The sequence below is a fragment of the Triturus cristatus genome, chromosome 1_2 (genome assembly GCF_964204655.1).
Source record: "Triturus cristatus chromosome 1_2, aTriCri1.1, whole genome shotgun sequence".
Taxonomy (NCBI): domain Eukaryota; kingdom Metazoa; phylum Chordata; class Amphibia; order Caudata; family Salamandridae; genus Triturus; species Triturus cristatus.
This window is the reverse complement of record NC_140580.1, coordinates 253,457,094-253,484,862: the sequence shown is the minus strand read 5'-3', so window position 1 is coordinate 253,484,862 and position 27,769 is coordinate 253,457,094. Positions and strand designations below refer to the sequence as shown.

Below are 27,769 nucleotides of genomic sequence, written 5' to 3'. Positions count from 1 at the left end.
GAACCGAGCCCCTGTGCAACATGTCGGCTGGCCATTGCTAAGGCTGGGCTACTCTTGTCTCCAGAGATCTGTGAGACTTCTCAAGGGAATTCTTTGATCCCAGTGGGCTCCCCTATTTGCTTTGGGCCTGTTCCGACTCACCTGCACTTGGTGAGTCCCTTGGGCCTTGGTGGTCCTAACTCTTCACCTTTCTTGCTTGTCACATGGTTTGTAGTTGCCAAGGCGAATCTGAGGAGGCAAAGTTCAGAGTTTGCTCCTAAATAGTACGTTTTGGGGCATTTACAGGAGTGTTCAGGTCGTAACCAATGGACCCCTTCCTTGGGCTGGGTACACCCCCAGTTATGCCATCATTCAGTGTGAGAAGGGAGCATGAGCCTCTTCCTAACTTCCTGGGTCCCCACATCTTCAAGATGGAGAGGACTGAGATGGGTGTTTCACCTTGCCTCCCCCACTTGAGGAGTGGGGTTGAGATAGGTGGGCACACCTCTCCTCCTAACTCAGTTTTCCTGCTGAGTCTCCCTTCCAGTGTGGGGGTCAGAACCAGTGGGAGCCAGTTGTTGGGGGCAGCAAAAAGCAGTGACAGCTTATAAAGGCAGCAGGCCTTTGAAGCTTCCCCTTCGTGGACCCAGCCCATTCTTGGGGAGGAGGCATGACACCTCTGACCAGCATGGCCTTGGTTTCTGGACCCAGAGAGCAAAGGCTGTCTACCCAGGTGTCCAGAAACCTGTTTGGTGGTGGCAAATGGCGGGCAGCCATTTAGGAACCACACCAGGGCTGGTCGTTTTTCAGGGAGCATCTCTAAGATGCACTCTGAGCGCATTTTACAATAAATCCCACACTGACATCAGTGTGGGTTTAATGTGTTGGGAGGTTTGCTACCTAACTTCCCAGGTTTCAGTAGTCATTATGGAGCTGTGAAGTTCGTACTGACCAACTCCCAGACCATATACTCTTTATGGCTTTACTATACTTACAATTTATAGGACTGGACTTAGACCCTGTAGGGATACAGTGCTCATGCAACTGTACCCTCACTTGTGGTCTAGTGCACCCTGCTAGAGGTGTGGCTTAACTAGGCCATAAGCGGTGAATTGCAGGCATGGGCATACAGGGGTGTGTGCCATGTTGACTCTTCACTTTTCTCTGTACCCAAACACGCAGCCTGCAGTGGCAGTGTGTGGGTGTTAAGGTGCAGGGACCCTAAGGGTGGCACAATAGGTGCTGCAGCCCTTAGAGGCCTTCCCTGGTCACAGTGCCTGTGGTACCCATGGAACCTTTTACAAGTGGCTTAACTGTGGCCATAAATGTGTCAATTGTGAGTACAGAGGTACAGTTTTGAGAAAGAACACAGGCCCTGGGAACCTCATTGACAGAGACCCAGAGCCCATCAAGTCAAGTTGCATCACATGTCAGGCAAAAAGTTGGGGGGTAACTATGGAAAAGGGGCACTTTCATACACTCCTGGCCTCCTGCATCTTGCCAGTGACACATGCCAGATGGCATATGCGTGCTTGGAGTGGGACCTCAAGTTCCAATGGGCGCAGCAACAGGTGAATTTCTCCGACCTGGTCCAGATCTCGTAGGAAACTGCAAAAGACCTGTAGTGGTGGTGGACGAACCGCAATTAGAGTACTCTAGTTTCCATCGGAATCCAGATTCCACATTAACCTGGTGGAGCTCTGTCCGCTCCGATTGCCATTGAAAGCCTTTCTGCCCTCCATCAGTGGATGGCTGATACAATTGTTCACAGACAACACCACCGCCATGTGGTACTGAAACAAACAGGGTGGAGTGGGGTTGTGGACCCTTTGTCATGAGACCCTGAAGCTCTTGACATGGCTGGAACAGCAGGGCTTATCACTGGTGGTTCACCAAGTGGTGGGTTGTCTGAACACCAGAGCGGATGAACTCAGCTGAAGTTGCCTAGCGGATCACAAATGGTGTTTCCACCCAGAGATGGCTCAGCGTCTCTTTCAGCACTGTGGAGAGCCTTGGTTGGATCTGTTCCCCTCCACCGAGAATGTGCAATGTCAACAGTTTTTTTCACTGGAGTTTCCAAGGTGGCACTCGCTGAGAGACGCTTTCTGTCTCAAGTGGAGCTCGGGCCTCCTGTGCTTCTTTCCACCCATACCACTCCTACCCAGAGTTCTCAAGAAGATCAAGAATGACTGGGCCCAACTTATCCTTGTGGCTCCGTACAGGGTCTGGAGAGTCTAGTATCCCGAGCTACTGAGCATGGCAATCCATCCTCTGATCAGTATGCCTCTTCGGGAAGATTTTCTGTCACAGGGGAGGGTTCTCCAACCGAACATGCCCACTTTCCGCCTTCCTACGTGAGATTGAGCCACAACAGTTGACAGCTTTTAACCTTCCTCCCAAAGTCTGTAATGTCACCTTGGCAGCTAAGCGTTTCTCCACCAAGCCAGCTTAAGCCTGCCGTTGGAAAAACATTGTGGTATGCTGTGCAGAGTAATCCATTGATTCCCTTTCAGCCCCTCTTTCTGAAGTTATGCTTTTTGTTCTTTTTCTTGTCCAGCAGTGCTCTGCTCAGGGCACGATTAAGGGCTACCTCTCTGCCTTTTCTGTCTTCTTGTAGTTGCCTGATCAACCCTCTTTATTCAAGTCTCCTATTGTACATAGGTTCCTCAAGGGTCTTTTTCATCTCTTCCCTCCTTCACCATTCATTATGCCTCAGTGGAACCTTAATTTGGTTTTGACTTTTTTGATGTGTGCTCCTTTCGAACCCCTCAGGCTTCTCAACTTGAAAACAGCCTTCCTTGTGGCAAGTAAAACTGCCCACTGAGTAAGTGAGCTGCAGACCTTATCATCCTAATCGCCTTGCCTCTCAGTCTATTCTGACTAAGTGGTGCTTCGCACAAGGGTCTTCTTTCTACCAAAAGTGTTCACCCATTTTCATGTAGGCCATTCTATCACCTTCCTGTACTTTTATACTCCTCCACATCCCTCGAAAGAAGAGGAGCGACTCCACCATCTGGATCTGGACCAAAAAGAGTGTTGTTGTTCTACCTTGACTGCTCACAAGAGTTCTGGGTGGACAACCAACTCTTCGTGGGGTATGTTGGTGCAAAGAAAGGTCAGGCAGTGCAGAAGCGGATCATCTCTAGATGGGACATGCTCTGCATCAACATCTGCTATGCACTGGCCAAGAAGAAGCCTCCTGAAGGTTTGCAGGCTCCTTCCACCAGAGCTGAAGTGGCCACTGCGGTAACGTCATGATGGTTTTGTCCCCCTATCGACATGGAACAACTATTGAAAAAGTTTTGAGATGCACTCTACTGCCTGGAATATTCAGAAAATGAGGAATCCTCAGGTAGATTGAGTATACACCAGAAAGATTTTTACTGAAGATGAGTACTTTTTTCATCTCACTTGTGTTACGGAGATAAATGCTACGTGGTTCTCTATGCAAATGTAGATGTGTCTCCTAATGTTGAATTCAGAGTCTAGCTGTTTTAGCTTAGAATGTCAATAATTGACACTTGTAGCATTTGTTTCGTTTTGGAAAGCATGACAACTATTGCCACAGATACTGGATTGTTTTTCTTCCTAAGGAAACAAGTCTCAGGAGAAGAGGCATAGGAACCAAAAATATGATAGCAAGTCAAATCGCTTTAAGAAGAAAGCAAAGGATAAAGAGATTGTGGTTAGACATTCAAGGCCGTCTTACCAGCGACAGTCCCGTTCCCACAGCGAAGATGAGGAAGATGAGACTGTTCCCGCCAGCTACCACACTGTGTCTTTACAGGTTAGTCAAGACGTAAGTATAGCTTTCTTTCCTCCTCCTCCTATATGTCTTTTTAGCACACTTTATTGATGCCCAGTCCTGCAGTGTAAGCATCTGCTGTATTGATATAGCTTGTAAAGGCCATTTTTTATATTGTTGCAGAAGCTGCATAAAATGTGTCTTTAAACTCTTGCTTCTATTCACTACTGATGGTCTATTGGATTGTGCAGGTGTTTTGTTATCTGGGCATTTTTATGTTTGAATTATGGCTATTTTAATATATTGTGACTTCAAAGAAAGTGTTCTCAAATAGTCATTATGGTCTTCATTGCAAAGCCTCAGTTTCAAGTATTGGAAGAACTTCTAGTAATTAAATTATAGTAAAATAGATTATAGATACAGCCTTTGGGCATTGTGAATTAAATAGATGATGCTCCTCATTTATATTCTGTATTTTTATATAGTGTGAGTTGATTTTCCTTTCCGGACCCATCAGAAAATGTATGCTGACAATGCTTTTTGATGTGTGCCGGATTATAACATCGTATTGCCCTACTAAGTGTGAGGTTTCATAGATTTGTCTCCATTTTGATGTTTTTGTTTTGTGTTCTATCCATTCAGAACTGGACACTTATAATCTCCAACTTCATTAATGTTTTATCCCAAGACAATACTAAGTCTGTTGTAAAACTGATAGGTGAAAAGAAGTACTACACAATCATAAAGATTACTACATTGGAGTTGGGTGCTTTGTGAAGAGGTGTTTACAAATGTATTATGAGATAGCAAGAAATGTGGTGCTGTAGCTGACTGCTTTAGGAAATCTCTGTTTGCGATTGTAGTATGATTCCCCAGTTTTTTTTGCTGCTGGAACAGTGATTAGAGAGCAGAAATACTATGTGAACCTATGAAGTCCATGCTGTTTATTAAAAACAAACCTTACAAATGAAAGTGTAGCAGGGCTAAATGAGTCCCAAGATGGCCACTGGATCTGGTTGCTCCCGCACAATCCCCCACCCTTTTCCTTCACACGTGCGCAGGTCCATAAGGCAGCTGGCCCGTCGGAATATATACTACATATCGAATGCCCTATGTAGATTTTCATTATGGGTATCTTTGGTGGCTATAACACTGACAGCTATACTACATCCTCCCTGGGGTCTTTTCCATCTGCTGCTTATCTGTGCAGACAGGGCAGCAGTGGTTGTGAAGACCCTGCGTGAGTACACCTGCCAGGTGTGTGAGAGAAGGGCTGCCCGGAGGCATTAATCTCTACACCAAACCAGCCATGAGGTGGAGTATCCGCCACCGTAAACCAAGAATTCATGTGGCTGCAGTGGTTCAGTGCCAGCCTGAGTAAAGTCAGTGGGGGAGGAGACAAAACAAGGGAACAGTGCAGCTTTCCTGACCAGCGCTGCCACGACTTTGGGGTAACTTGTTTTACTACATTGAGTCTGCTAAAGGGACCTCTGTTCCCCCATAGAATGCATCCTTTAATTTATCTCCAGGGGTGAGTACAGGTGAGGTTTTGACCCAATACCAAAGTGACATCTTTAAGTTTCATTTTTGTTGATGGGGGAGGGCTGAAAGCAGGAGGGAAACCTAGAAGTGGCCATAGATAAAACTGGTGTGGCCACTTGAAACCATCAATTATGAAGATAGTGTGTATGTGTTTCAAGATTTTGTGCTTACTTGCACTCTCCTTCTCTTTATTTATGCATATATTACCTACTGGCGGTTGCTAGTAGGTGGTTATAGTAAGGACCTAGTTTCCATAGGAAGAGTGTTTTTTGTTTTGCTGATAACTTTGAATCTGTTCGACAATTCTTCCCCAAATTTTTTAAACTAGTTTGCCAGTCACTTCAGCTGTTGTCTGGAATGTTTAGGGGTGATCCGACAAACGGGGGTTGAGAAGAAGGGAGGGTGTCTCAAAATGTGTTTTCCCTGTTCAATTTCCCATAGGGCTTTTGGACACAACTACAGATCGAACCACTGAACGGAATTACACCACATTTGGCAGAAAGCTAGACCTTGGTCCAGAAAGCATCCTTTTGTAATTTGGTATAAATCTGTTAAGTAGTTTTGGAGTTAGTTATTAAAGTTACAAAAATTATCTATATATCTGGAGACTCTGATCTACCACAACAAATCCGTGGTTCCACATGCCAACAGCAATACTGTGATTGGCTGGCCGCAACCTAAGACTAAAGTTGTGGCCACCATTTTGTGCATTGAGACTCGATTCCAGTGGGTGGGGGGGGGGAATAAAAATGTTAAAGTGATAGAAGGGCTCAAGGTAGAAGTAACTTGACCCCATGTGACCGATTGAGGGGTCTGTGAGGGACCCCTCATGGGAAAGAAATTGTCCAAAAATGAGTCGTTATGTGCGTTTCAGGGTCTGTTGATCCACCATGCTGCAACCCTCTGTGTGCTATGTGGCTGATAATCGGATCCAGACCCCTATCAAAAAACTTATACAACCACTCATGGACACACACCTATTAACACACTCACTCACTCACCCATACAGCCACTCACAGATCCACAAAATAATTCACACACCCAATCACATACCAACACAGCCACTCACACGCCCACACAGCCACTCATACGCCCACACAGCCACTCACATGCCCACTCACACAGCCACTCACACGCCCACACAACCACTCACGTACCCACTTTACTACATTAAGCTATCCTACTAGAGAGAGTTCTTAGTGAACAGTTGAATTTATTGCGAACTACTACTACTACGCTCATTCATCACGAAGGCAAGGAAATAAGCAAAGTGGTCAGTATGCGATAAAAAACTAATGCACTAGCTCAGTGTATATCTTTCAATGTCAGAAACGTTTATGAAAGACATGCACACACTATGATGCATCAGTGATGTCGCTGACCATGTAATGAGTGATGTAATATGTGAGGTCATAAGCAGTGCATTGCAGGGGTCGCAAGTTATAGTTACCTCAGATAACTAGAACTACTGAATTTCTATGGTTTTGTGTGTGTAAAATCTGAACCAAACTATACCATCCCTGTAACCTTTGTTTTTTAGGGATATATATATATATATATATATATATATATATATATATATATATATATATATATATATATGTCATGTGATCAAGGCCCGCAACGGGCTGAAACGCGTCACGGCTGTAGAGGTCTTAGAGCAATAAAGTATTGTTTTGCTGCACAACGTGGTGGTCCGTGCTCCGTTCGTTCGTATGGAAGATATTTCTGAAGTGGTGACGGAGTAAACGCCTATAACGAAAGCCAATTTTGGACTTCTCCGGCTCAACACGGACCCCCCAGCAACGCAGGGTGCCGCCAACAAAGAAGCCATTGCTTGCTGCGAGCCGATCTAAGAATCCGGGAGGATTATTACTGGCGCCACCCCCCGGCTAATTGATTAACAGCAGTGGAATACCCAGCAGCCACGAAGCCGCGATCAGGTAGGCGACTACGGGTCGTGTTGGCAAGGAAGTACGCTTGTCTGACAGCGTGCGGAGGGCAAAGGGTTGAACCGCTGTTTATTCTACAAAAGCCGGATGTGGGGTTGTGCCTTTGATGTGAGAGAGGGGCAGGCAATCGCCAGAGTCTCACACGTAACATCAAACAAATATCATTAACTGCTCGATTAGACCATGACAGCCGATGCGCTCCGTGAAAGAGAAGCAGTGGCAGCTGATATGTTCGATGACACCAAACGGCCAATATTGGACTTCATAACCCACAATGCACCAGTGGGGTCTCGCAACACAAGTATAAGAGATAAATACATGCAATTGGAAAAGCTCATGAGGGCGGAACAAAAAAAGTTGTGGTAGGCCAAATCTCTCCAACGTTATGTGGATGTTGGATGGGTGCCGCCTCGTTTAAGAATTCTTCTGGCGCCCAGTTATGAAGACCCAGACAGGGATATGTTGAAGGAGTGGGCGGAGGCCAATCTGGATTCATCTTGCAGGCTCTTACTCATTTTGGTAAAATATGTCGAGAAAGACCGGGCAAAGCTTCTGGAACAAATTGATATATTAAACGGGGACATTGAGAATATGGAACAGAAGGATGAAAGTACAAAATTGAAGGAGGAAATTACCAAAAGATTAAAAAAAGAATAAGATACGATAAGAGAAAGGAAAGCGTTCAAATTCCACAGGGACCGTAATGACTATGAAAGCTTCCGTATTTTTACGTTCGCTAAGAAGTACGACTCCTTGAAGGTTTCTAAATATGTAGGAGGGCACATTGACAAATGAGCGCCTGCTGCTAGGTCAAACACAGCAGAGGTCACATCAAATTCAGACTTGAGCTCAGCCCCTGAAAGTGAAACTGAAACGGAAACACGCAATCAGATGCTTAGACAGGTCTCATCCTCACTGTCGCTGGCCAATAAAGTTGATTTTTTAGTAGAAGAGCGCAGGCAGACCCTGCGCCCAAGACCATACCAAAACAAATCAAAAGTAGAACATCAAAACGCCGGGAAAGAAGGCTGGTCAGGAAACGAAACAACAAAGAACAAAACTTAACAAAAGAGGAATTGAAGATGCTAGAAGAGAGTAAATTTGATACTAATGCCTCTGTCCTGAATCTCACAGACGTGGTGCTCAATAAAGCGGAAGAACAACTCTTCGCTCTGAGACTCTCTTACTGCCCTGTTAGTTCTTTCAGCTATGCCACCACAAGATTTGATATATACAAAAGCATAAGCAAGTTAAAATTACAAAAACATGTTTTACAACATAATCAACTGCAAGATAAGCTGAGAACAGAAACAGTAACGCAGCAAACTATTTTAAATGACCAAAAAGACAATCAATATAATCGTACTACATCAGATATGGGGGTACTAACTGACATCCAAGAACTAATGGAAGAAAATCAATTCTTCAGATCTAACACAGCGGGAGATGAAAATGGGACGGACAGAGAAACGCAAATCAAAAAAAAAAAACGTTTAAGCCCCGCTCAACATTCAATCTGTTGAGGATTAAGGATTCAATTGACAGTTTTCACGACAATGTAGTGGGAGGTCTTAAAGACTTAAACTACAAAATACTGAATCCCACCAAACAAAAGGTCAACAGACGGGAGATCCAATTCAATGCACTGATGTCCAAACTTAAAAAGAATTCAGATATTGTCGTACGCAATGCTTTCAAGGGCGGCAATGTAGTCTTTTGGAAAAAAGTTGACTACATTATAGAGGCAATTAAACAACTTAAGGACACAGAATGCTATTGACGCAGTGACTACCCAACCTGGCGCAAAGTAAATAATGAAATTTACATGAAGTTAATACGGTGGAAAAATACAGGACTATTCTCTTCGGATGAATTCAAATACATGAACAATGACAAGCCAGTGGTCCCCATTTTGTACTTTATCCCGAAGATTCACAAAAATGCCAAAGTTCCACCAGGCAGACCCATTATATCTGCGCACAAAAGTTTGCTTGAGAACACCTCCAGATATATTGACTATTATTTATAGGAACATGTCCAAAATTTAGTATCCTATTTTCAGGACACAAGTGACTTTTTAGCAAAACTGATTGACTATCCATGGCGAAATGAATACCTATTAATTACTCTAGACGTAACATCCCTATATACGTCTATAAGCCATAGGGATGGTCTTAGGGCCCTTGAATTTTATCTGGCCAAGAGAGGACCGGATTATGCTCAACACAGTTCTATGCTTTTAAACATGGTAGAATTTTGTTTATACAATAACTACTTTGTTTCAGAACACCCTGAACCAGCAGTTGCGAGGGGTAGCGATGGGGGTCAGCTTCTCTCCCAGCTATGGCTGTTTACACATGGGCTGGTGGGAGGAGCTGGTCCTATCCAAAGAACATATTTCCTTCCTAAACAATTATATATAATGGCCAAGTGGAGATGACCTCTTCTTAATTTGGAATGGCTCTATTAGAGAAGCAGAGGGATTAAATAGTAACTCATTGAACCTACACTTCACACCCTCCATCAGAGCCAAAAGCGTCAATTTCCTAGATGTGCAGGTCTTTGTTAAGGATGGCAAGTTAGAGACAAAACTACATAGGAAGCAGACAGCGGGCAGTGCAGTGTTGCATGCTGGTAGTTCATATCCTAAGCATCTCATCCGAGGTATTCCCTATGGTGAGATGCTTGGGCTAAGACACATTTGCAGCTGTGAAAAAGATCTGATCACAAAGCAAGAAAACAGCAAGCAGCGTTTCCTAGAAAGGGGATATACTAAACACTGCGTTGACACAGCCATCCTCAAAAGCAGGGCCCAACTAAGAGAGACCCTCCTCAAAAAAAAGACAGCGAGGCACACAATCAAACAGTAAAGAACACAATGAAACAAAAAAGATGGAGAAACGTTTAGATTCATTTTGCAGTACAACAAACATGAAAAACAAGTTAGAAAGCTTATAACCAAAAATTGGTCTTTGGTCGTGTGTGACCCTATGATTGGGCACCTACTTGCTAGAAAACCAGCCAAAATGATCCAACAGGTCCTAGCAAAAGCTTGTAGCTGACACAAAGAAAGAGTTTTTTTTAAATGCAGAGTATGTAAAGCGCGCCAGTACAGCAACAACCAGACTACATACAAAACCCCTTTCTTTGACAAGGAAAATCTCATAACCAAGTCTCTCAATTGTAAAACAGACTATGCCGTCTATGTGATGGAGTGCCCTTGCGGACTGCACTACGTTGGTAGCACGATATTATAAGCACACAAGAGGGTACTCCAGCACTTAAGGGCGATAAAGAACCAAGATCAGGCATATCCGGTTGCCTGGCATTTTAGTGAATCTCATAATGCGGACCCCAACGGTCTGAGATACTTTCTGATAGATGCGGTCACTCCCAATAAGAGAGGGGGTGACTGAGAAAGAGTACTCAGACTATTAGAGACCAATTACATCATCAACCTCGATACAAAATACCCAAGGGGCCTGAATGCCACCGAGGAACTGTATACTTGTTTATAATTTACTTGTGAGAGACCAATATTTCAAAATCATACTTTCAATAGGCCATCTGCAAATTGCGAATTGGTGTCTACTGAATATCCTATATTCTAGATAGTAATCAACACACTCTGCCTGCAGCACTTTACACAAGTTTTTAACACATAGGGTGAATTTGTAGTTTTTTATAGGGTTTTTTAACAAGTTTTTTATCATAAAGTAGATCATTTTGCACAGCACTTACACATTAAATTTACATGTTTACATGGAACTAAAAGAGAATTGTACTTTATTAGCGAAATTTGCACTTTGTTGAAGAACTATTTATTCTAATTAGGTATTCATACCGAAATTTTTTACGTGAAGGATTTTATGTAATACAAGAATTCAACCTTTTTAACAATAAGTTTAAAGATCTTTTAGCATATGTGCAATATAGACGGAATGAATTTGGTTGATCATATGTGGGGAATTTTAAACAAAATCAATTGTTAAGGTATTTTACCGGAACATCTGTTTTAGCAACTAATTCCCCAAATCTGAAAGAAACACGTTAGTTAGATTCCTCACCTTAGAATATCCCCAGGCGTCAGACTGGAGCCGGAAGATTTTTCGCCAGCAATACCCCTTGCGCGTCGCTAGGCATCGTCTGCGGCTCCGCGTCCGTCGTCGGCTTTGTGCGCCGGAATGACGTCATCGGAGTACTTAGACGCCGCCCTCGCACGCTGACGTCAGTTCTTCTTTTTTCCGCGTTAGTAAGCGCAGATCCGGGAGAGCTACCCCTTTAGTCACTTTTTGACTAACTTTTTCGATCATTTTTGATCCTGTCTCGACTCCGGTGCCGGTAGGATGCCTGGTTTTAAAGCCTGTGCTGACTGTAGCCGCTTGATGTCGGTTACGGACCATCACCGCCGGTGCCTTTACTGCTTGGGCCTCGACCACGACGCGGAGTCGTGGTCGGACTGCAAGGCCCTGACCTCGAAGGCTAGACGGGAGCGGTCCCATAAGCTTCTCGAGCTTTGCCACTCGGCTCCGCGCCCCTCTCGATCTCGGTCCAGGAGGAGGTCCAAGGATCGGTCGCGGAGCCGCAGCCGACGTCGTCATCGGTCGTCGGGATCCAAGTCTTCGGGTAAGTCGAAGCACTCCAAGAAGTCCAAGAGGCGACACCGCTCTTCGGACTCCCCTCGCCGGTCGCGCGACTCGGCCGAGGGTCAGGGTGGTTCCACCCCCGCGGCTCCGGCGGAGCCGCAGGCGCCGCGCAAGTCCCCATACCCACCGGTCCCTGGGACTGACGCGACGCCGGCGGAAGTCAGTGCCTTCCTCTCGGCCATGAGGAACCTGGCTCCGCCGTCGACGCCCGCTGGCGCGCCTTCGGGCCCCGCGGACCCGTTGACGGCTCCGGCCTCGACGCCGCAAGCGCCCGAGGGACCCGTTACCGAGACCCGCCGATGCCGGTCGACCTCGTCACGCCTCCTCCGCCGGCGTCGACACCGGTACCACCTCCGACGCCGAGTCCGCTCGGCGTCGAGCCCCGGTTCAGCCCCACTCTGGCCCGGCGCCGATACGGCGTCGATGGACGCCGCGTTCGGCGCCGCTGGAGACACATTTTGTCTATCGCTCCGATCATTCCTCCTGCATACCAGGAATCGGATGATGGGGACAACTGGGAGGGATCCGAGGATCCTATGGCCGTTCAGGCTCAGCTGTCACAGGACTGTGCAGATGAACTGGGGGAGGCCAGTGGCCTGGATACCTCTCCAGACACTGGATTCATCTCTCCTCCGACTGTGGCTTCGGAGGAGGGTGCTGCTTTCTCTGTGGTGCTGCGCAAGGCGGCCGCAGCCCTTGGGCTCGAGCTACCTGCCGTGGCTGTGAGGACGAACGTCCTCACTGAGGTGCTTCAGTCTGCAGCAAGCTCCACTGAGCCTCTGCTGCCATTCAATGAGGCCCTCACTGACGTTCTGCAGGGCACCTGGTCCAAGCCCTCCACAGTTCTTCTTGTGGACAGGAACGTCGCCAGGCGCCACCGCCCTGCTCCGGGCGACCCCAGTTTTCTGTCCCAACACCCTACCCCCGAGAGCCTGGTTATCCAGGCCTCTACCTCCCAATCCTCCTTCCCGACCGCTCCGCCGGACCGGGATTCCAAGAGGCTGGAACAGTTTGGCAAAAAGCTGTTCTCCTCCCTTAGTTTGGGCCTGCGGTCTTTGAACACCGCCTGCCTCTTGGACCGTTATTCCCACTCTCTGTGGGATACGGTGGAGGACGTGCTGCCCCTGTGTCCGGAGGAGGTCCAGACACGACTTACCCAGGCTCTGGCCGATGGGAGGGATGCAGCGCGACATGCTATCCGATGTGGGCTTGACACTACGGACTCGCTGGGTAGGGCGATTTCTACCTCAGTGGCGCTTAGACGTCACGCCTGGCTGCGGTCCACGTCCTTTTCGGGCGATGTCCAGAGCACCCTCATGGACATGCCCTTTGATGGCACTCGCCTTTTCGGCGAGAAAGCGGACAGTGCGCTGAATCGCTTTAAGGACTCCCGGGCTACGGCCAAGTCCTTGGGCCTCTCGGCCCCGCGGTCGCAAACTTCCGTTTTTCGCCCCTTTCGTGGCCAAGGAAGGGGTGCCTCCTCACGTGCGCCTAGCCACCAGCCGCAGAACCAACCTGCGCGCAGTCACGGACGTGGTTTCCGCCGAGGCGGTTCTGGAGGACGACTAGGTCAGCCCACATCCACCCCGGCAGCATCCGCCTCAAAGCCTTCCTAGTCCGAGCTTTCAGGCCCATTCCTCGCCAGTGGGAGGCAGAGTTCGCCATCACCTGCTCCACTGGCGGTCCATCACATCGGACAGGTGGGTGCTGCATTCGTCCGAAGGGGCTACTCCCTCCCCTTCGAGACGACCCCTCCAGCCATGCCACCGCAGCACCACCGTATCTCGGGGGATCATTTGAATCTTCTCCACGAGGAAGTTTCGGCCCTCTTGGCCAAGGGGGCCGTCGAGCGCGTTCCGAGCCCAGAAGTAGGTCGTGGTTGTTATTCCTACTACTTTCTGGTTCCCAAGAAGGGCAAAGGGGGCCTACGCCCTATCTTGGACCTCCGGAACGTCAATGCCTTCCTCCGGAAGGAAAGGTTCAAGATGTTAACTTTGGCTCAGGTTCTAGCTGCCCTAGACCCTGGAGACTGGATGGTAGCGTTGGACTTGCAGGACGCATATTTCCACATCCCCGTCCTGCCGGCCCACCGGCGTTACCTGTGGTTCACGGTGGGCCAAGAGCACTTTCAGTTTACCGTGCTCCCATTCGGCCTCATCAGTGCCCCTCGGGTGTTCACGAAAGTGATGGCGGTGGTCGCAGCTCATCTGCGCAGATCAGGGGTTCCAGTCTTCCCCTATCTCGACGACTGGTTGTTGAAGGCGGGCTCGCCCCAGACAGTCATCTCCCACCTCCAGACTACGGCGGATCTCCTGCATTTGCTGGGATTTTCCATCAACGTGCCGAAGTCACACTTGAGTCCCTCTCAGAAGCTCCTCTTCATCTGAGCGGTTCTCAGTCTCAATGTCAGCAGTTCTGCGCGTTGGAATTTCCAAGGCGGCACTCGCTCGGCGACGCTTTTCGTCACGAGTGGAGTTGCGGTCTGTTGTACGCCTTTCCGCCTATACCACTTCTGCCCAGAGTTCTGAAGAAGATCAGGCACGACCGGGCCCAAGTCATCTTGGTGGCTCCGGATTGGGCACGAAGGTACTGGTATCCCGAGCTACTCAGTATGCTGACCGATCCTCCGATACGTCTGCCCCTTCGGGAGGATCTTCTGTCGCAGCAGCAGGGGACGGTCCTCCACCTGAACCTGTCCAGCCTCCACCTCCATGCGTGGAGATTGAGCGGCGGCAGTTGATGCCATTTGACTTGCCTCCTGAAGTCTGTGATATCATTCTGGCAGCCAGGCGTCCCTCCACAAAGACGGTATACGCCTGCCGGTGGAACAAATTTGTGGCATGGTGCACAGCAAAGGCTGTGGATCCCCTTTCCGCCCCTCTTTCTGAGGTTCTCCTCTTTCTTCTTTCTTTGGCCCGGCAGGGCTCTGCCCTGGGCACTCTGAAAGGTTATCTTGCTGCCATCTCTGCCTTCTTGCGGCTTCCTGATCAGCCTTCTCTTTTCAAGTCCCCTGTAGTTACACGCTTTCTAAAAGGCATTACTCACACGTTCCCTCCTGTCCCTTTTGTAAGCCTCCTTTTCTCTCTGTTCATCCGGACAAGGTTGTCCTTCGGCCTCGTCCCTCCTTTCTTCCGAAAGTGGTGACTCCATTTCATCTTGGGCAGTCTGTCACCTTGCCCACCTTCTTTCCGCCTCCGCATCCTTCCAAAGAGGAAGAGAGGCTCCACCGTCTGGACCCAAAACGAGCGCTCTCCTTTTATTTGGACCGCACAAAGCTGTTCCGGGTGGACGACCAACTTTTCATTGGATACGTGGGTGCTAAGAAGGGGAAAGCTGTGCACAAACGGACCATCTCTCGGTGGGTCGTTTTGTGCATCAAAATTTGTTACTCCTTGGCAAAAAAGGACCCTCCTGTTGGGCTGCGCGCCCATTCTACTCGGGCCACAGCGGCTACTACTGCTTTGGGACGGGGTGTCCCTTTGCAGGACATCTGTCAGGCGGCGACGTGGGCTTCGCTCCACACGTTTGCCAGGCATTATTGCCTTGACAGCCAAGTCCGGAGGGATGGCTTCTTTGGCCGTTCTGTACTCCAGGACTTTCTGGTGTGATCTTGGTTCGCAGACCCACCACCGGGGATGGTATTGCTTGGGTATCTATTCTAAGGTGAGGAATCTAACTAACGTGTTTCTTTCAGATGAACAAGTTACTTACCTTCGGTAACGATGTATCTGTAAGAAACATTAGTTAGTTAGATTCCTCACCGACCCACCCATCCTCCCCGTTCTGCGAACTGACATCTAGGGTTAAGGTTATCCTTTTCTGGCCCCTAGATTTTATTTTTGGCACCAGTGTCGGTCTTTGCATGGCTCTGCGTTCCTGGCGCGGAAAGCTATGTACAAGAACTGACGTCAGCGCGCGAGGGCGGCGTCTAAGTACTCCGACGACGTCATTCCGGCGCACGACGCCGACGACGGACGCGGAGCCGCAGACGACGCCTAGCGACGCGCAAGGGGTATTGCTGCCGAAAAATCTTCCGGATCCAGTCTGACGCCTGGGGATATTCTAAGGTGAGGAATCTAACTAACTAATGTTTCTCACAGATACATCGTTACCGAAGGTAAGTAACTTGTTCTTCCGTTCTAATGTATACTGTTCTTCTGTTTCCATTGTTCGTAAATTTAAGCATGTGTCACTTTAAAAACACTGGTTGAGTAATAGAAAAAAACAAAGAGGAGGGGAAGAAAACGGTATAAAAAACTGCTCACCTGACAGAGCGTGTCATGTGATCAAGGCCTGCAACGGGCTGAAACGCGTCATGGCTGTAGAGGTCTTCGAGCAATAAAGTATTGTTTTGCTGCACAACGTGGTGGTTGGTGCTCCGTTCGTTCGTATGGAAGATATTTCTGAAGTGGTGACAGAGTAAACACCGATATGTGTGTGTATATATATATATATATATATATATATATATATATATATATATATATATATATATATATATATATATATATCTATATATATATATATATATATATCTATATATATATATATATATCTATATATATATATATATATATATATATATATATCTATATATATATATATATATATATAGTAAAGTCGTCCAGCCGGCACACTGGCAAAAGGACGAAGCGAACCCGTTGACTGGTGCTCAGTATTTTATTATTCAATGCCCGACACCATCACCACCATGACGCGTTTCAGCCCACGTGGGGCCTTGATCACATGACACGTAAAGGAAATACAATTGTATTTAAAGTGCACAGTGCATGACGTCTTTCCTGAGATGCAATAGACATAGAGTGTATGAATCTGGTTCAATGTTAAAACAGAAACAAGTTAGGAATACCACTACTATATGTAAAATACAGAGAATAGATGGACACCTTGAAATTGTCAAGTGCAGCAGCATTACCACTTGACAAATATTGCATGGGTTAAAAATTAATTAACACATACTCAGACAATACTTATGAACACACTTAAATAATTTAAATAGTTGTATAAATATATAAATAAATAAATACATTGTCATAAATATATAAATATATAAATAAATAAATAGATAAATGCTAAAAGTAGAAAGCCATTTGTCTAAGTTATAATATAGTGTTAGAGTAGGCCCATTGTCTGAAAGGTGCCTGGTATATGACCTATCCTAGTCCATACAGGGGGAGAAGAGAACAATTGTGCCCATGTGGGCCCTCTACTGTTTTAACCCTGGAATGAATCAAAGTTTCTATGTGCAAATATACGCAGAAAGACTAAGAAAAAGATAAAAATAGTGCAAACCCAGTGTAAACAAAATTATAATTAAAATTTCATTGTATATAAAAAAAGGTTTTTTTTTATTTTTATTTTTTTAGAGAGGTAGTTGCAGTAAGTACGGAAAACTATGACATTGCCTAGTGTAGATAAGTATAAAAATCCTCACTAGCGTTAAGTCCATTTGGGGTTTTGCAATCCAAAAGAATGATGTGCCTTGTTTCAAGTTTACGTAAAATTGACTCACAAGCCCCACCCCTTCTCTGTGGTGGGACTGGGTCAATGACAAAATATTTGAGGCCTACGGGTTTTTTTTCGTGTAGTGCCTCAAAATGTCTCGCCACGGGATATGCGATGTCACCATTGGAAATGGCACGTATGTGCTGGAGTATTCTCTTGTGGACCTGAAGTTTAGTACTTCCCACGTACCGCAGGCCACAAGGACACTCCAGCACATACACCGCGTATTCAGTTTTGCAGTTCAGTTTGTTACGTATACGGGTAGGTGTGTTGCTGAGGGGTGTCATGTATTCAGTTTTATTCACACCATACCTGCAAGCTTTGCAAACTGAACATTTAAGGAACCCCTTGCTGCTGTCAAGCCAAGAGCTATTAACTCTAACCTCTGGACTGCTTGAGACTAGGAAATTACTCATAGACTTGGCCTTCCTGTATGTAATACAAGGGGAATGAGTCATAAGTTGGCCTATCACAGGATCATTGGAGATTAGGGCCCAGTTTTTATGGACAATTTTACGTATACTCTGATGCTGAGTATTGTAAGTGAGGATCAGGCGTGTTGCCTGCAATTCATTAGACTCATTATTTCTAGTGTCTTTTATATACGGTGTAACCAAAAGACTACTGGACTTATTTGCTTTACAGATTGCTTTAGCAAGCAAATCAGGGAGGTACCCTCTTCTCAAAAATCTTTCTCTGCAGTTTTTCTGAGCCTTAAAACAATCCTGATCAATGCAACAAATTCTTCTAATACGGAGCATTTCGCCGTATGGTATGCTTTTGATCAGGTGTGCAGGATGGTGACTCGAGGCATGCAATAAGGCATTGCCAGCTGTGGGTTTGCGATACATCCTAGTTTGTAATGTGTTCTGTTGGATGTATATTTCCAAGTCAAGAAAGTAGATAGTACTACTACTAATCTGACTTGTGAAATGTAGATTGAAATCATTTTCATTAAGGTCAGAAATAAATTTTACGGCATCATTCATGGTTCCATCCCGTATAATCAAAAGGTCATCAATATACCTGAGCCATTTTACCACATTGTTGGACATAATATCTGGAAATGTAGGTAAGAGGACCTGTTCCTCCCAGTAGCCCATATGAAGGCAGGCATAACTTGGCGAGAAACAGGCCCCCATAGCCACGCCCCTCACCTGATGGAACACTTGACTAGAGAACAAAAAGAAATTATTTTCCAAACATGATTTGATCATAGATAATAGCATTTTGTTATGATCACAAAAGTTAATAGGTCTCGTGTTCAGGTAATACTCAATTGCTCTCACTCCATCTCTGTGGTGAATGCTGGTGTATAGGGATGATACATCCAAAGAAATTAACAAATATCCATTTTGCCAATGTACTCCCTGCAGTTTTTGCAACAGGTCACCAGTGTCGAGTATAAACGACGGGAGTTTTTTGACATGTTCCTGCAGAAAGAAGTCAACATATTTACTCATGTTTTCCATGATGCTACCACACGCAGAGATAATGGGACGCCCAGGTGGTTTCACACTGTCTTTGTGAATCTTGGGGATAAAATAGATTACAGGCATCACCGGGTGTTCAGTTTTCAAAAATTTGTATTCATCCATTGTGATAAGTCCCATACTCCTCCATGCCATCAACTTGGTATAATGCGTACTCCATGCAAGTTTGACCTCTGCCATGGTGGTTCTTTTGTAGCACTCTCTATCATTGAGTTGTCCGAGGGCCTCCTCCATGTACATCTCCCTCGGCCAAAGCACCACATTACCACCTTTGTCCGATTGGCGGATGACCAAATTTACGTTCATTTGCAATTTTTTGACTAATTGATAGTATACATGGTCACGGTACAGGTATCTTTTGTTGGCATTTACCTCCTTGATATGTAGTTGTCTTAAATCATGTGCAATCCTATCATGGAACATGTCAATATTGTCTTTTATCATCAAAGGGCAGAAAATAGACTTGGGTTTAAACGGGGTAGGAATTGTCTTGGTAATTTGTCCCAAAGCAGGGATAGATGTTGACTGTGTGTCCTCAGACTGTAACTGGAGCATCACATTAAGCAAGTCATCGTCTCCTGCTGTTAAGGGTGGAGAACTGAGATTGGGAAGCAGTGGCTGTGTGACACGGTCGGGTTTCTGTAAGCAATGAAACTTGCGCAATTTTAATTTTCGAATATATTTGTAAAAATCAACCCTGGTCCCTGCATAGTCAAAGTTGCTCCTAGCACTGTAGGATAGACCCAAAGCCAAGGTATTCATCTCTTTTTTAGACAGTACAAGTTTAGTTAGATTGACGACTGACTGCGAATCCTATCCAACATTCAGGCCACTTACTTGTTCTTCCATTGTTTTCGCGCTTTTCTGTATGGTTGCTTGGTGCTTACGTTTTCGCTCTTTGTTGCATCTCCGCCTCTCGCTCCGTTTGCTGTTTGCACTTTGTTTGAATTGGCATTTCGTGCACCAGACCGTAGGGTTTGCCGGCGATCCTGACGCATACAATCCAACTCTTGCGCAAGAGTTAGTTTGCGAAACCCCAAACGCTGTTCTCTATGTTGCTCGTTGTCTGATTCGCTGTCTATGTTTGAACTCAGCTCAGACACTGATGAACACTCTGGGGCGTCACTGGCAGTTTTTTGTGCAGTGTCAGGTACGCTCGCTGTCATATTGCTTTTTACCCTGGCATTGTCATATTTCTTAGCGAATGTAAATATCTGCCCATTTTCATAATCCAAGTGGTGTCTTTGGAATTTATAGGTCTTTCTTTTTTTGATAATTTCTTCCTCCCTTTTGAGCCGCACTTCCATTTCCTCACGATACTTGATAATGAGAGGAGTATTGGGTAGTTTGTCAATTTCACAGTTAAGCGCCTCTATTTGGCTTTGCAATTTCTCGCGGTCGCTCTCGGCGTACTTGACCAAAATTTCCACCAGACGCCGAGAGGACTCTAAATTACATTCGGCCCATTCAAGGAGCATACGGGGATCCGGATTTTCGTATGAGGGCGCCACCATTATGCGTAATCCCCGCGGGATCCTTCCCACCTCCAAGTATCTTGTTAATGAGCGATGCTCCCACCACTTTGCTTGTTCCGACTTGCTTGCTCTCTCTAGGGTTTTAAACAGATCTTTCAAGTTGTGTTGTGAATCCGTCGTACTAACGGAAGTCCGATTAAGTACACTTTCCCAAGCCGGGGAATCCACAAACATATCGGAGGCTGCCGCCTCCCGACTCCTCAACGTGTCAGCAGACATGGTGTCAATCAATGGGCTTGCAGGAATAGAGACTGTGGCTCAGACCGCAAATAAATACCGCAGGTCCAAACCAGGCACACTCCTTCACGGGGCTCTCCGCGGGGCTCTTGCCGCAAGAGGAAGGTAACGGCTAGCAGCACAGGCCCTCCGGTCAGCTGACCTTCGAACCCGCTTCGCCAAACCACTCCCCTGCAGTCCGTCGCACTTCCGCTGTCCCGGGGCAATCGCGGCTATTCCTTACTTGGAAAAGAGATGGACTCCAAACACCGGTTCAAAGTCACTGCTTCATGCCGCACAGCCCGAAAGAAGGAGGGGTTTCGCTGGTTTCCGAGGAAGCAATCTCAGAAAATATTTGAGGTAAAGTCGTCCAGCAGGCACACTGGCAAAAGGACGAAGCGAACCCGTTGACTGGTGCTCAGTATTTTATTATTCAATGCCCGACAGCATCACAACCATGACGCGTTTCAGCCCACGTGGGGCCTTGATCACATGACACGTAAAGGAAATACAATTGTATTTAAAGTGCACAGTGCATGACGTCTTTCCTGAGATGCAATAGACATAGAAAGAGTGTATGAATCTGGTTCAATGTTAAAACAGAAACAAGTTAGGAATACCACTACTATATGTAAAATACAGAGAATAGATGGACACCTTGAAATTGTCAAGTGCAGCAGCATTACCACTTGACAAATATTGCATGGGTTAAAAATTAATTAACACATACTCAGACAATACTTATGAACACACTTAAATAATTTAAATAGTTGTATAAATATATAAATAAATACATTGTCATAAATATTTAAATATATAAATAAATAAATAGATAAATGCTAAAAGTAGAAAGCCATTTGTCTAAGTTATAATATAGTGTTAGAGTAGGCCCATTGTCTGAAAGGTGCCTGGTATATGACCTATCCTAGTCCATACAGGGGGAGAAGAGAACAATTGTGCCCATGTGGGCCCTCTACTGTTTTAACCATGGAATGAATCAAAGTTTCTATGTGCAAATATACGCAGAAAGACTAAGAAAAAGATAAAAATAGTGCAAACCCAGTGTAAACAAAATTACAATTAAAAATTTCATTGTATATAAAAAAAGGTTTTTTTTTATTTTTATTTTTTTAGAGAGGTAGTTGCAGTAAGTACGGAAAACTATGACATTGCCTAGTGTAGATAAGTATAAAAATCCTCACTAGCGTTAAGTCCATTTGGGGTTTTGCAATCCAAAAGAATGATGTGCCTTGTTTCAAGTTTACGTAAAATTGACTCACGATCCCCACCCCTTCTCTGTGGTGGGACTGAGTCAATGACAAAATATTTGAGGCCTACGGGTTTTTTTTTTATATGTATATGTGTGTGTATGTGTATATATCTATATACATATATAGATATATATATATTTTTTTCCTGCTAAAATCTTGGAAATTTTCAAGAAAAATTGGTATATACTACAGACTGATAATATTCTGAAACACCACCTTCCAGAACGTCCACTCATTACATACAAGAGATGCCCCTCTTTAGGAGATCATCTAATACATAGCTGTAGACTGGGAATTAATGGTTTCTTTCCCTGTAAAAACTGCAAAGCATGCAAACACAGCAGCAAAAGGACCACTTTTGAGGGCAGACCGGGAGATCTCAGGCCCGTTCGAGAAATTAAACAGTTTTTAAACTGTAACTCTGACTTCACAGTCTATTGTCTGACATGCCCTTGCCAAAAAAGATATGTCCGTAGCACCATTAACCAAACAAAGAAGCGCATCTTAGAACATATGCGTGCTATTGTTAATAAGGATGCTACATACCCTGTTGCTCGACACTTTGAAACATACCATCAGAGCAACAGGGATTTGTTGAAATTCTATTGCATAGACCGAGTAGAGAGGCATGAAAGAGGCGGGGATAGAGTGAAAAAACTTCGAGCCCTAGAGTCAAGGTACATCATTGTCCTTCAAAGCAAATCCCCTACAGGATTGAATAATGAAGAGGAATTGTGGACCCAGTTAGAATAAAGTCAAAATTTGGGACACAGTGAAAAATGAAACTCTATAAACAAAGAGGAAGGGCCATTCACAGTACAATTAAAGACTCTTCGTTAAGAAACTGTGCCCTTTGTTCCATCTCTCCTCTTTTCTCTAATTGTCCCTAATATTAAAAATATGATCAAAATAATTAGGAGCTTGACAATGTGAGGGCCCATTCAGGGCATAATCATGGAGAATATTTGGGTGAAGATAAATTAATATGAATTTGAATTTAGACAAAATTAGGTCACCCAAAATTCTATCACTATTATGTGAATTTCTTCTCTTTTTGTACATGTTGCGCAAGCACTTTGCACTTTTGTTTGTTTGCACTATATTCACTTTAGTAGGATTAACATACTATAAGATGGCCGCCATGGATTGTATATTCAATGAAGCATAAGTTCGTCTTTTATGTTTATTTTAACATGTGACGTATGATGATATTAAATACTTGTGTGTTTGCACAAGCAAACTGACATTGACGAAGCCGTGAGGCAAAACACGTCTGTCAGGAGGAGGGGGGGGGGGGGATCTGCACAAGATTTTCGTGTGTGCTTTCCACTTTTGCATCTGATTAAGTTGCTGTGTTGGAGGAATATATATATGTGTATATGTATGTATGTATGTATATATCTCCTTGCCAAAACCCCTCCAGTCAAAAGAAGTCATAGGCCACTCGGGGAAAGCTTGGAAGACCTTTTACTGGACAAATTGGGCATAATGCATTTCGGCTCATTAGCCTTTTTCATATGCCACTGCTCTCAGGGTGATGTTGTACTCGCGCATTTGAATCTCAGGCCCCTCTCCCATTGGTGGGAGTCCGCTTGCACGTAATCACATGACAACGGTAGTTAGGTTGAAACTACAGTTCCCAGAGGGTATCATTTCCAGGTGAGTACTGTGTGGGGAAAGCATGGTAGTTCTGAGCCCAATTTAGACATTAGTTGTTGGGTAAAGGCGCAGAGTGTCCAATGGATTGTCCCTGTTTGTATGTATGTCCTCTGTCTTCCTTGGGTCCCCTTTAACGCTCCAGCCCTTGTAAAAGTGCCCGCCGGATCATGAAACAAAGTTACAATGAACTTGCCTCCTCGTGAAGTCACGAGCTGTACCTGACAGCAATCCATGGCTTGGCACGCACTCGAGGTGGGCCGGAGTCCTTCCAATACCTTGGACTCGAAAAGAACAGTTGATGCCAGCATCGCTCCGGCCGCTTGCAGAACGGGGCCTTTTAACACATTTGGCTAGCGCAAATAAATCCTTGCCAAAACCCCTCCAGTCAAAAGAAGTCAGAGGCCACTCGGGGAAAGCTTGGAAGACCTTTAAATGGAGGCCAGTTAACAAATAATACACCCGCTTTACAAAAGGTATTATACTTCAGATGATACATATTAGAAATACTAACAAAAAGAATAGTAATTTAACTAATGCACTAGCTTAGTGTATATTTTTCAGTCTCAGAAACGTTTATGAAAGACATGCACACACTATGATGTATCAGTGATGTCGCTGACCATGTAATGAGTGATGTAATATGTGCGGTCATAAGCAGTGCATTGCAGGGGTCGCAAGTTATAGTTACCTCAGATAACTATAACTACTGAATTTCTATGGTTTTGTGTGTGTAAAATATGAACCGAACGATACCGTCCTTGTAACCTTTGTTTTTTTAGTGTTTTATATATGTGGGCCTCCTATAAAGAAATGACGAACTGTCCATTAATTTAGTATGATCACAGATATATGTTGCACATTACAAAATGTCTACCAGGTTACCCAAAGTATAGCCGTTTGTTGATTACCATGAATTGGCGGTGTTGATTTGAATTAACTTTATTTAAACTCACATGAATTGTTGTATGTTTGTGTGATCAAGTATACGGACGAAACGCGTAACAAGCAATAAACGGCTACTTTGCATACCTGAGACTCCGAGTGTGCATTTAGTAGAGGAAATTGGATATATATATATTTCATTTTTTTTTTTCTTCACTAAAGAAACCATAGGTTTCAGGGGCGTTATAGTTAGCTGGACTTTTCACTCGTACAAAACCATTAAAATTCCCCCATTATAGTTAGTTCAGCTAACTATAACTCGCGCGCCCACAATGCACTGCTGAGGACGTCGCATATTACGTCACTCATGACATGGTCAGTGACATCACTGATGACATCTTCCAGTGAATGTGTGTTTTTCTGAAAATTACATATGTATTATATATGTATATCTCAAGGTCGATGGAAGAAGAAATGGGTATATAAGTGTCTAAATGGATGATTTGTTTTTGAAAAATTGATTGTATAACTGACTGATTAAGTGTATCTTAGTGAATACATGGCTTAGTGAGTAATGTTTAAATATGTAAATATCTGTATAAGACTCTCACTTTGTGTATAAGTGGCTGCATGGGTTGGTGAGTAGCTACATGAGTGTCTATATAGGTTATTAGTTGGTTTTTTGAGTATCAGTATGAGTGTCTGAGTGTCTGTATGGTTCGGTGGGGGTATTACATAGTGCATAGGTGCATGAATGAGTGACTCACTGTTTGTATGTGTTGAAGACAGCATGTGTGCAGGACTGTATGGGTGGATGAGTGTGTGCATGGGTGGATGAGTGAGTGAATGACTGTCTCAATAGTGTCTTTATGAGTAACTACAGATGTTTTAAACTAGTATATGTGACTATTGGTGTATATAAGTGAGTATATGTGAGAGTGAGCGATTGGAAGAGTTCCTGTATGAATAAGTATGTGTATGAATAAGTATGTGTTTCTATAAGTGATTGTTTAAAAGACTAAGTATGTGTAAGTTTCTATAGAAGTAAGTGTGGTGGTGTGTGTATAACTGTATATGCAAGTAAATGGATGTTTGATTCTTTTTAGCATGAGTAACTATGTGTGTGAGTAACTCTATGGATGAGTGGCATTGTGTAACAGGATGTATAGGTGTATGAGTACATATGATGAGTGAGTACATGTATGAGTGACTGTATAGGACTGTTGGTGAATGAGTGGATGTGTATGTGGATCTTAGAATTACTGAATAGGTTGTTGTAACTGGTATTGGTATGTCCATTGTTTTGAACATTTTAGTTTCTATTTTTGAATGTGTGTATCAAAGGTTATATTAGGGGGAGAGGAGGTCTGCCACTCTATTACAAGGATGATGTCATCAGTGATGTCATTTGAGATGTCTATCAGTGATGTCATCAGTGATGTCACTGACCATGTCATGAGTGATGTAATATGTATCTGAAAGAAACACGTTAGTTAGATTCCTCACCTTAGAATATCCCCAGGCGTCAGACTGGATCCGGAAGATTTTTCGTCAGCAATACCCCTTGCGCGTCGCTAGGCGTCGTCTGCGGCTCCGCGTCCGTCATCGGCGTCGTGCGCCGGAATGACGTCGTCGGAGTACTTAGACGCCGCCCTCGCGCGCCGACGTCAGTTCTTCTTTTTTCCGCGCCAGTAAGCGCAGATCCGGGAGAGCTACCCCTTTTAGTCTTTTTTGACTAAATCTTTTTTGATCACTTTTGATCCTTGTCTGTCGACATCTGGTGCCGGTAGGATGCCTGGGTTCAAGGCTTGCGAGGATTGCCATCGACTGATGTCGGTGACCGACCACCACCGCCGGTGCCTCTACTGTTTAGGCCCCGACCACGACGCGGAGTCGTGCTCCGATTGCCAGGCCCTGACTTCGAAGGCTCGGCGGGAGCGGTCCCGCAAGCTTCTCGAGCTTCGCCACTCGGCTCTGCGTCGTGCGCGATCCCGGTCCAGGAGGAGGTCCAAGGATCGCTCGCGGAGCCCTAGCCGACGCCACCATCGATCGTCGGGCTCCAAGTCGTCGGGTAAGTCCAAACGCTCTAAGAAGTCCAAGCGGCGACATCGCTCTTCAGACTCCCCTCGCCGGTCGCGCGACTCGGCCGAGGGTCCAAGTGGTTCCACCCCCGCGGCTCCGGCGGAGCCGCAGGCGCCGCGCCCGTCCCCATACCCTCCGGTCCCTGGGACTAACGCGACGCTGGCGGAGGTCAGTGCCTTCCTCTCGGCCATGAGGAGCCTGGCCCCGCCGTCGACGCCCGCTGGCGCGCCTTCGGGCCCCGCGGACTCGACTGGGCGACCTTGCCTGCCGGCGGCTTCGGCCCCGGCGCCGTCGACGACTCCGGTCTCGACGCCGCTGGGCCCCCGTCGACGCCGGTTGACCTAACCACTCCTCCACCGGCGCCGGCGCATGAACCACCGACGCCGTCACCGGCGCCGCCGGCGCAGACGCCTACACCTCCGGTGCCGCCGCCGCCTTTGGTGCCGACTCCGGACGGCGTCCAACCCCAGTTTAGCCCTATTCCGGACCCGGCGCCGCAACGGCGTCGACCGACGCCGCGTCCGGCGCCGCTTGAGACCTATCATCTCTACAGTCCGGCTCCGATCATTCCTCCTGTTTATCAGGAATCGGACGACGGGGGCGACTGGGAGGGGTTCGAGGACCCTATGGCTGTTCAGTCGCAGCTTTCACAGGACTGGGCAGATGAACTGGGGGAGGCCAGTGGTCTAGATACCTCGCCAGACACTGGATTCACTTCTCCTCCGACTGTGGCTTCGGAGGAGGGTGCAGCATTTTCTGTGGTGCTGCGCAAGGCGGCCGCAGCCCTTGGGCTCGAGCTGCCTGTCGTGGCTGTGAGGACTAATATCCTCACTGAGGTGCTTCAAACCGCAGCAAGCTCCACTGAGCCTCTGCTGCCGTTCAATGAGGCCCTCACTGACGTTCTGCAGGGCACCTGGTCCAAGCCCTCCACAGTCCCTCCTGTGGATAGGAACGTTGCCAGGCGCCACCGCCCTGCTCCGGGCGACCCCAGTTTCCTGTCCCAACACCCCACCCCCGAGAGTCTGGTTATCCAGGCCTCTACCTCCCAATCCTCCTTCCCGACCGCTCCGCCGGACCGGGATTCCAAGAGACTCGAGCAGTTTGGCAAGAAACTGTTCTCGTCCCTTAGTTTGGGCCTGCGGTCTTTAAACACCGCCTGTCTCTTGGACCGTTATTCCCATTCTCTGTGGGATACGGTGGAGGACGTGCTGCCCCTGTGTCCGGAGGAGGTCCGGACACGT

The 27,769-nt window shown here is 46.0% G+C and overlaps 1 protein-coding gene across 5 annotated transcripts in view; it reads left to right on the top strand.

Annotated features, from left to right (window-relative positions):
• Positions 1 to 27,769, top strand: part of GBF1 (golgi brefeldin A resistant guanine nucleotide exchange factor 1) — a 2,300,480-nt gene that overhangs the window by 1,949,187 nt on the left and 323,524 nt on the right. For 3 of the 5 annotated variants that reach the window (XM_085603551.1, XM_085603549.1, XM_085603554.1), the window contains one exon: positions 3,573 to 3,778. In XM_085603551.1, coding sequence (XP_085459677.1) covers positions 3,573 to 3,778 — 206 coding nt within the window. The remainder of the gene's footprint in view (positions 1 to 3,572; positions 3,779 to 27,769) is intronic. The other 2 variants (XM_085603553.1, XM_085603552.1) reach the window with 1 other exon arrangement.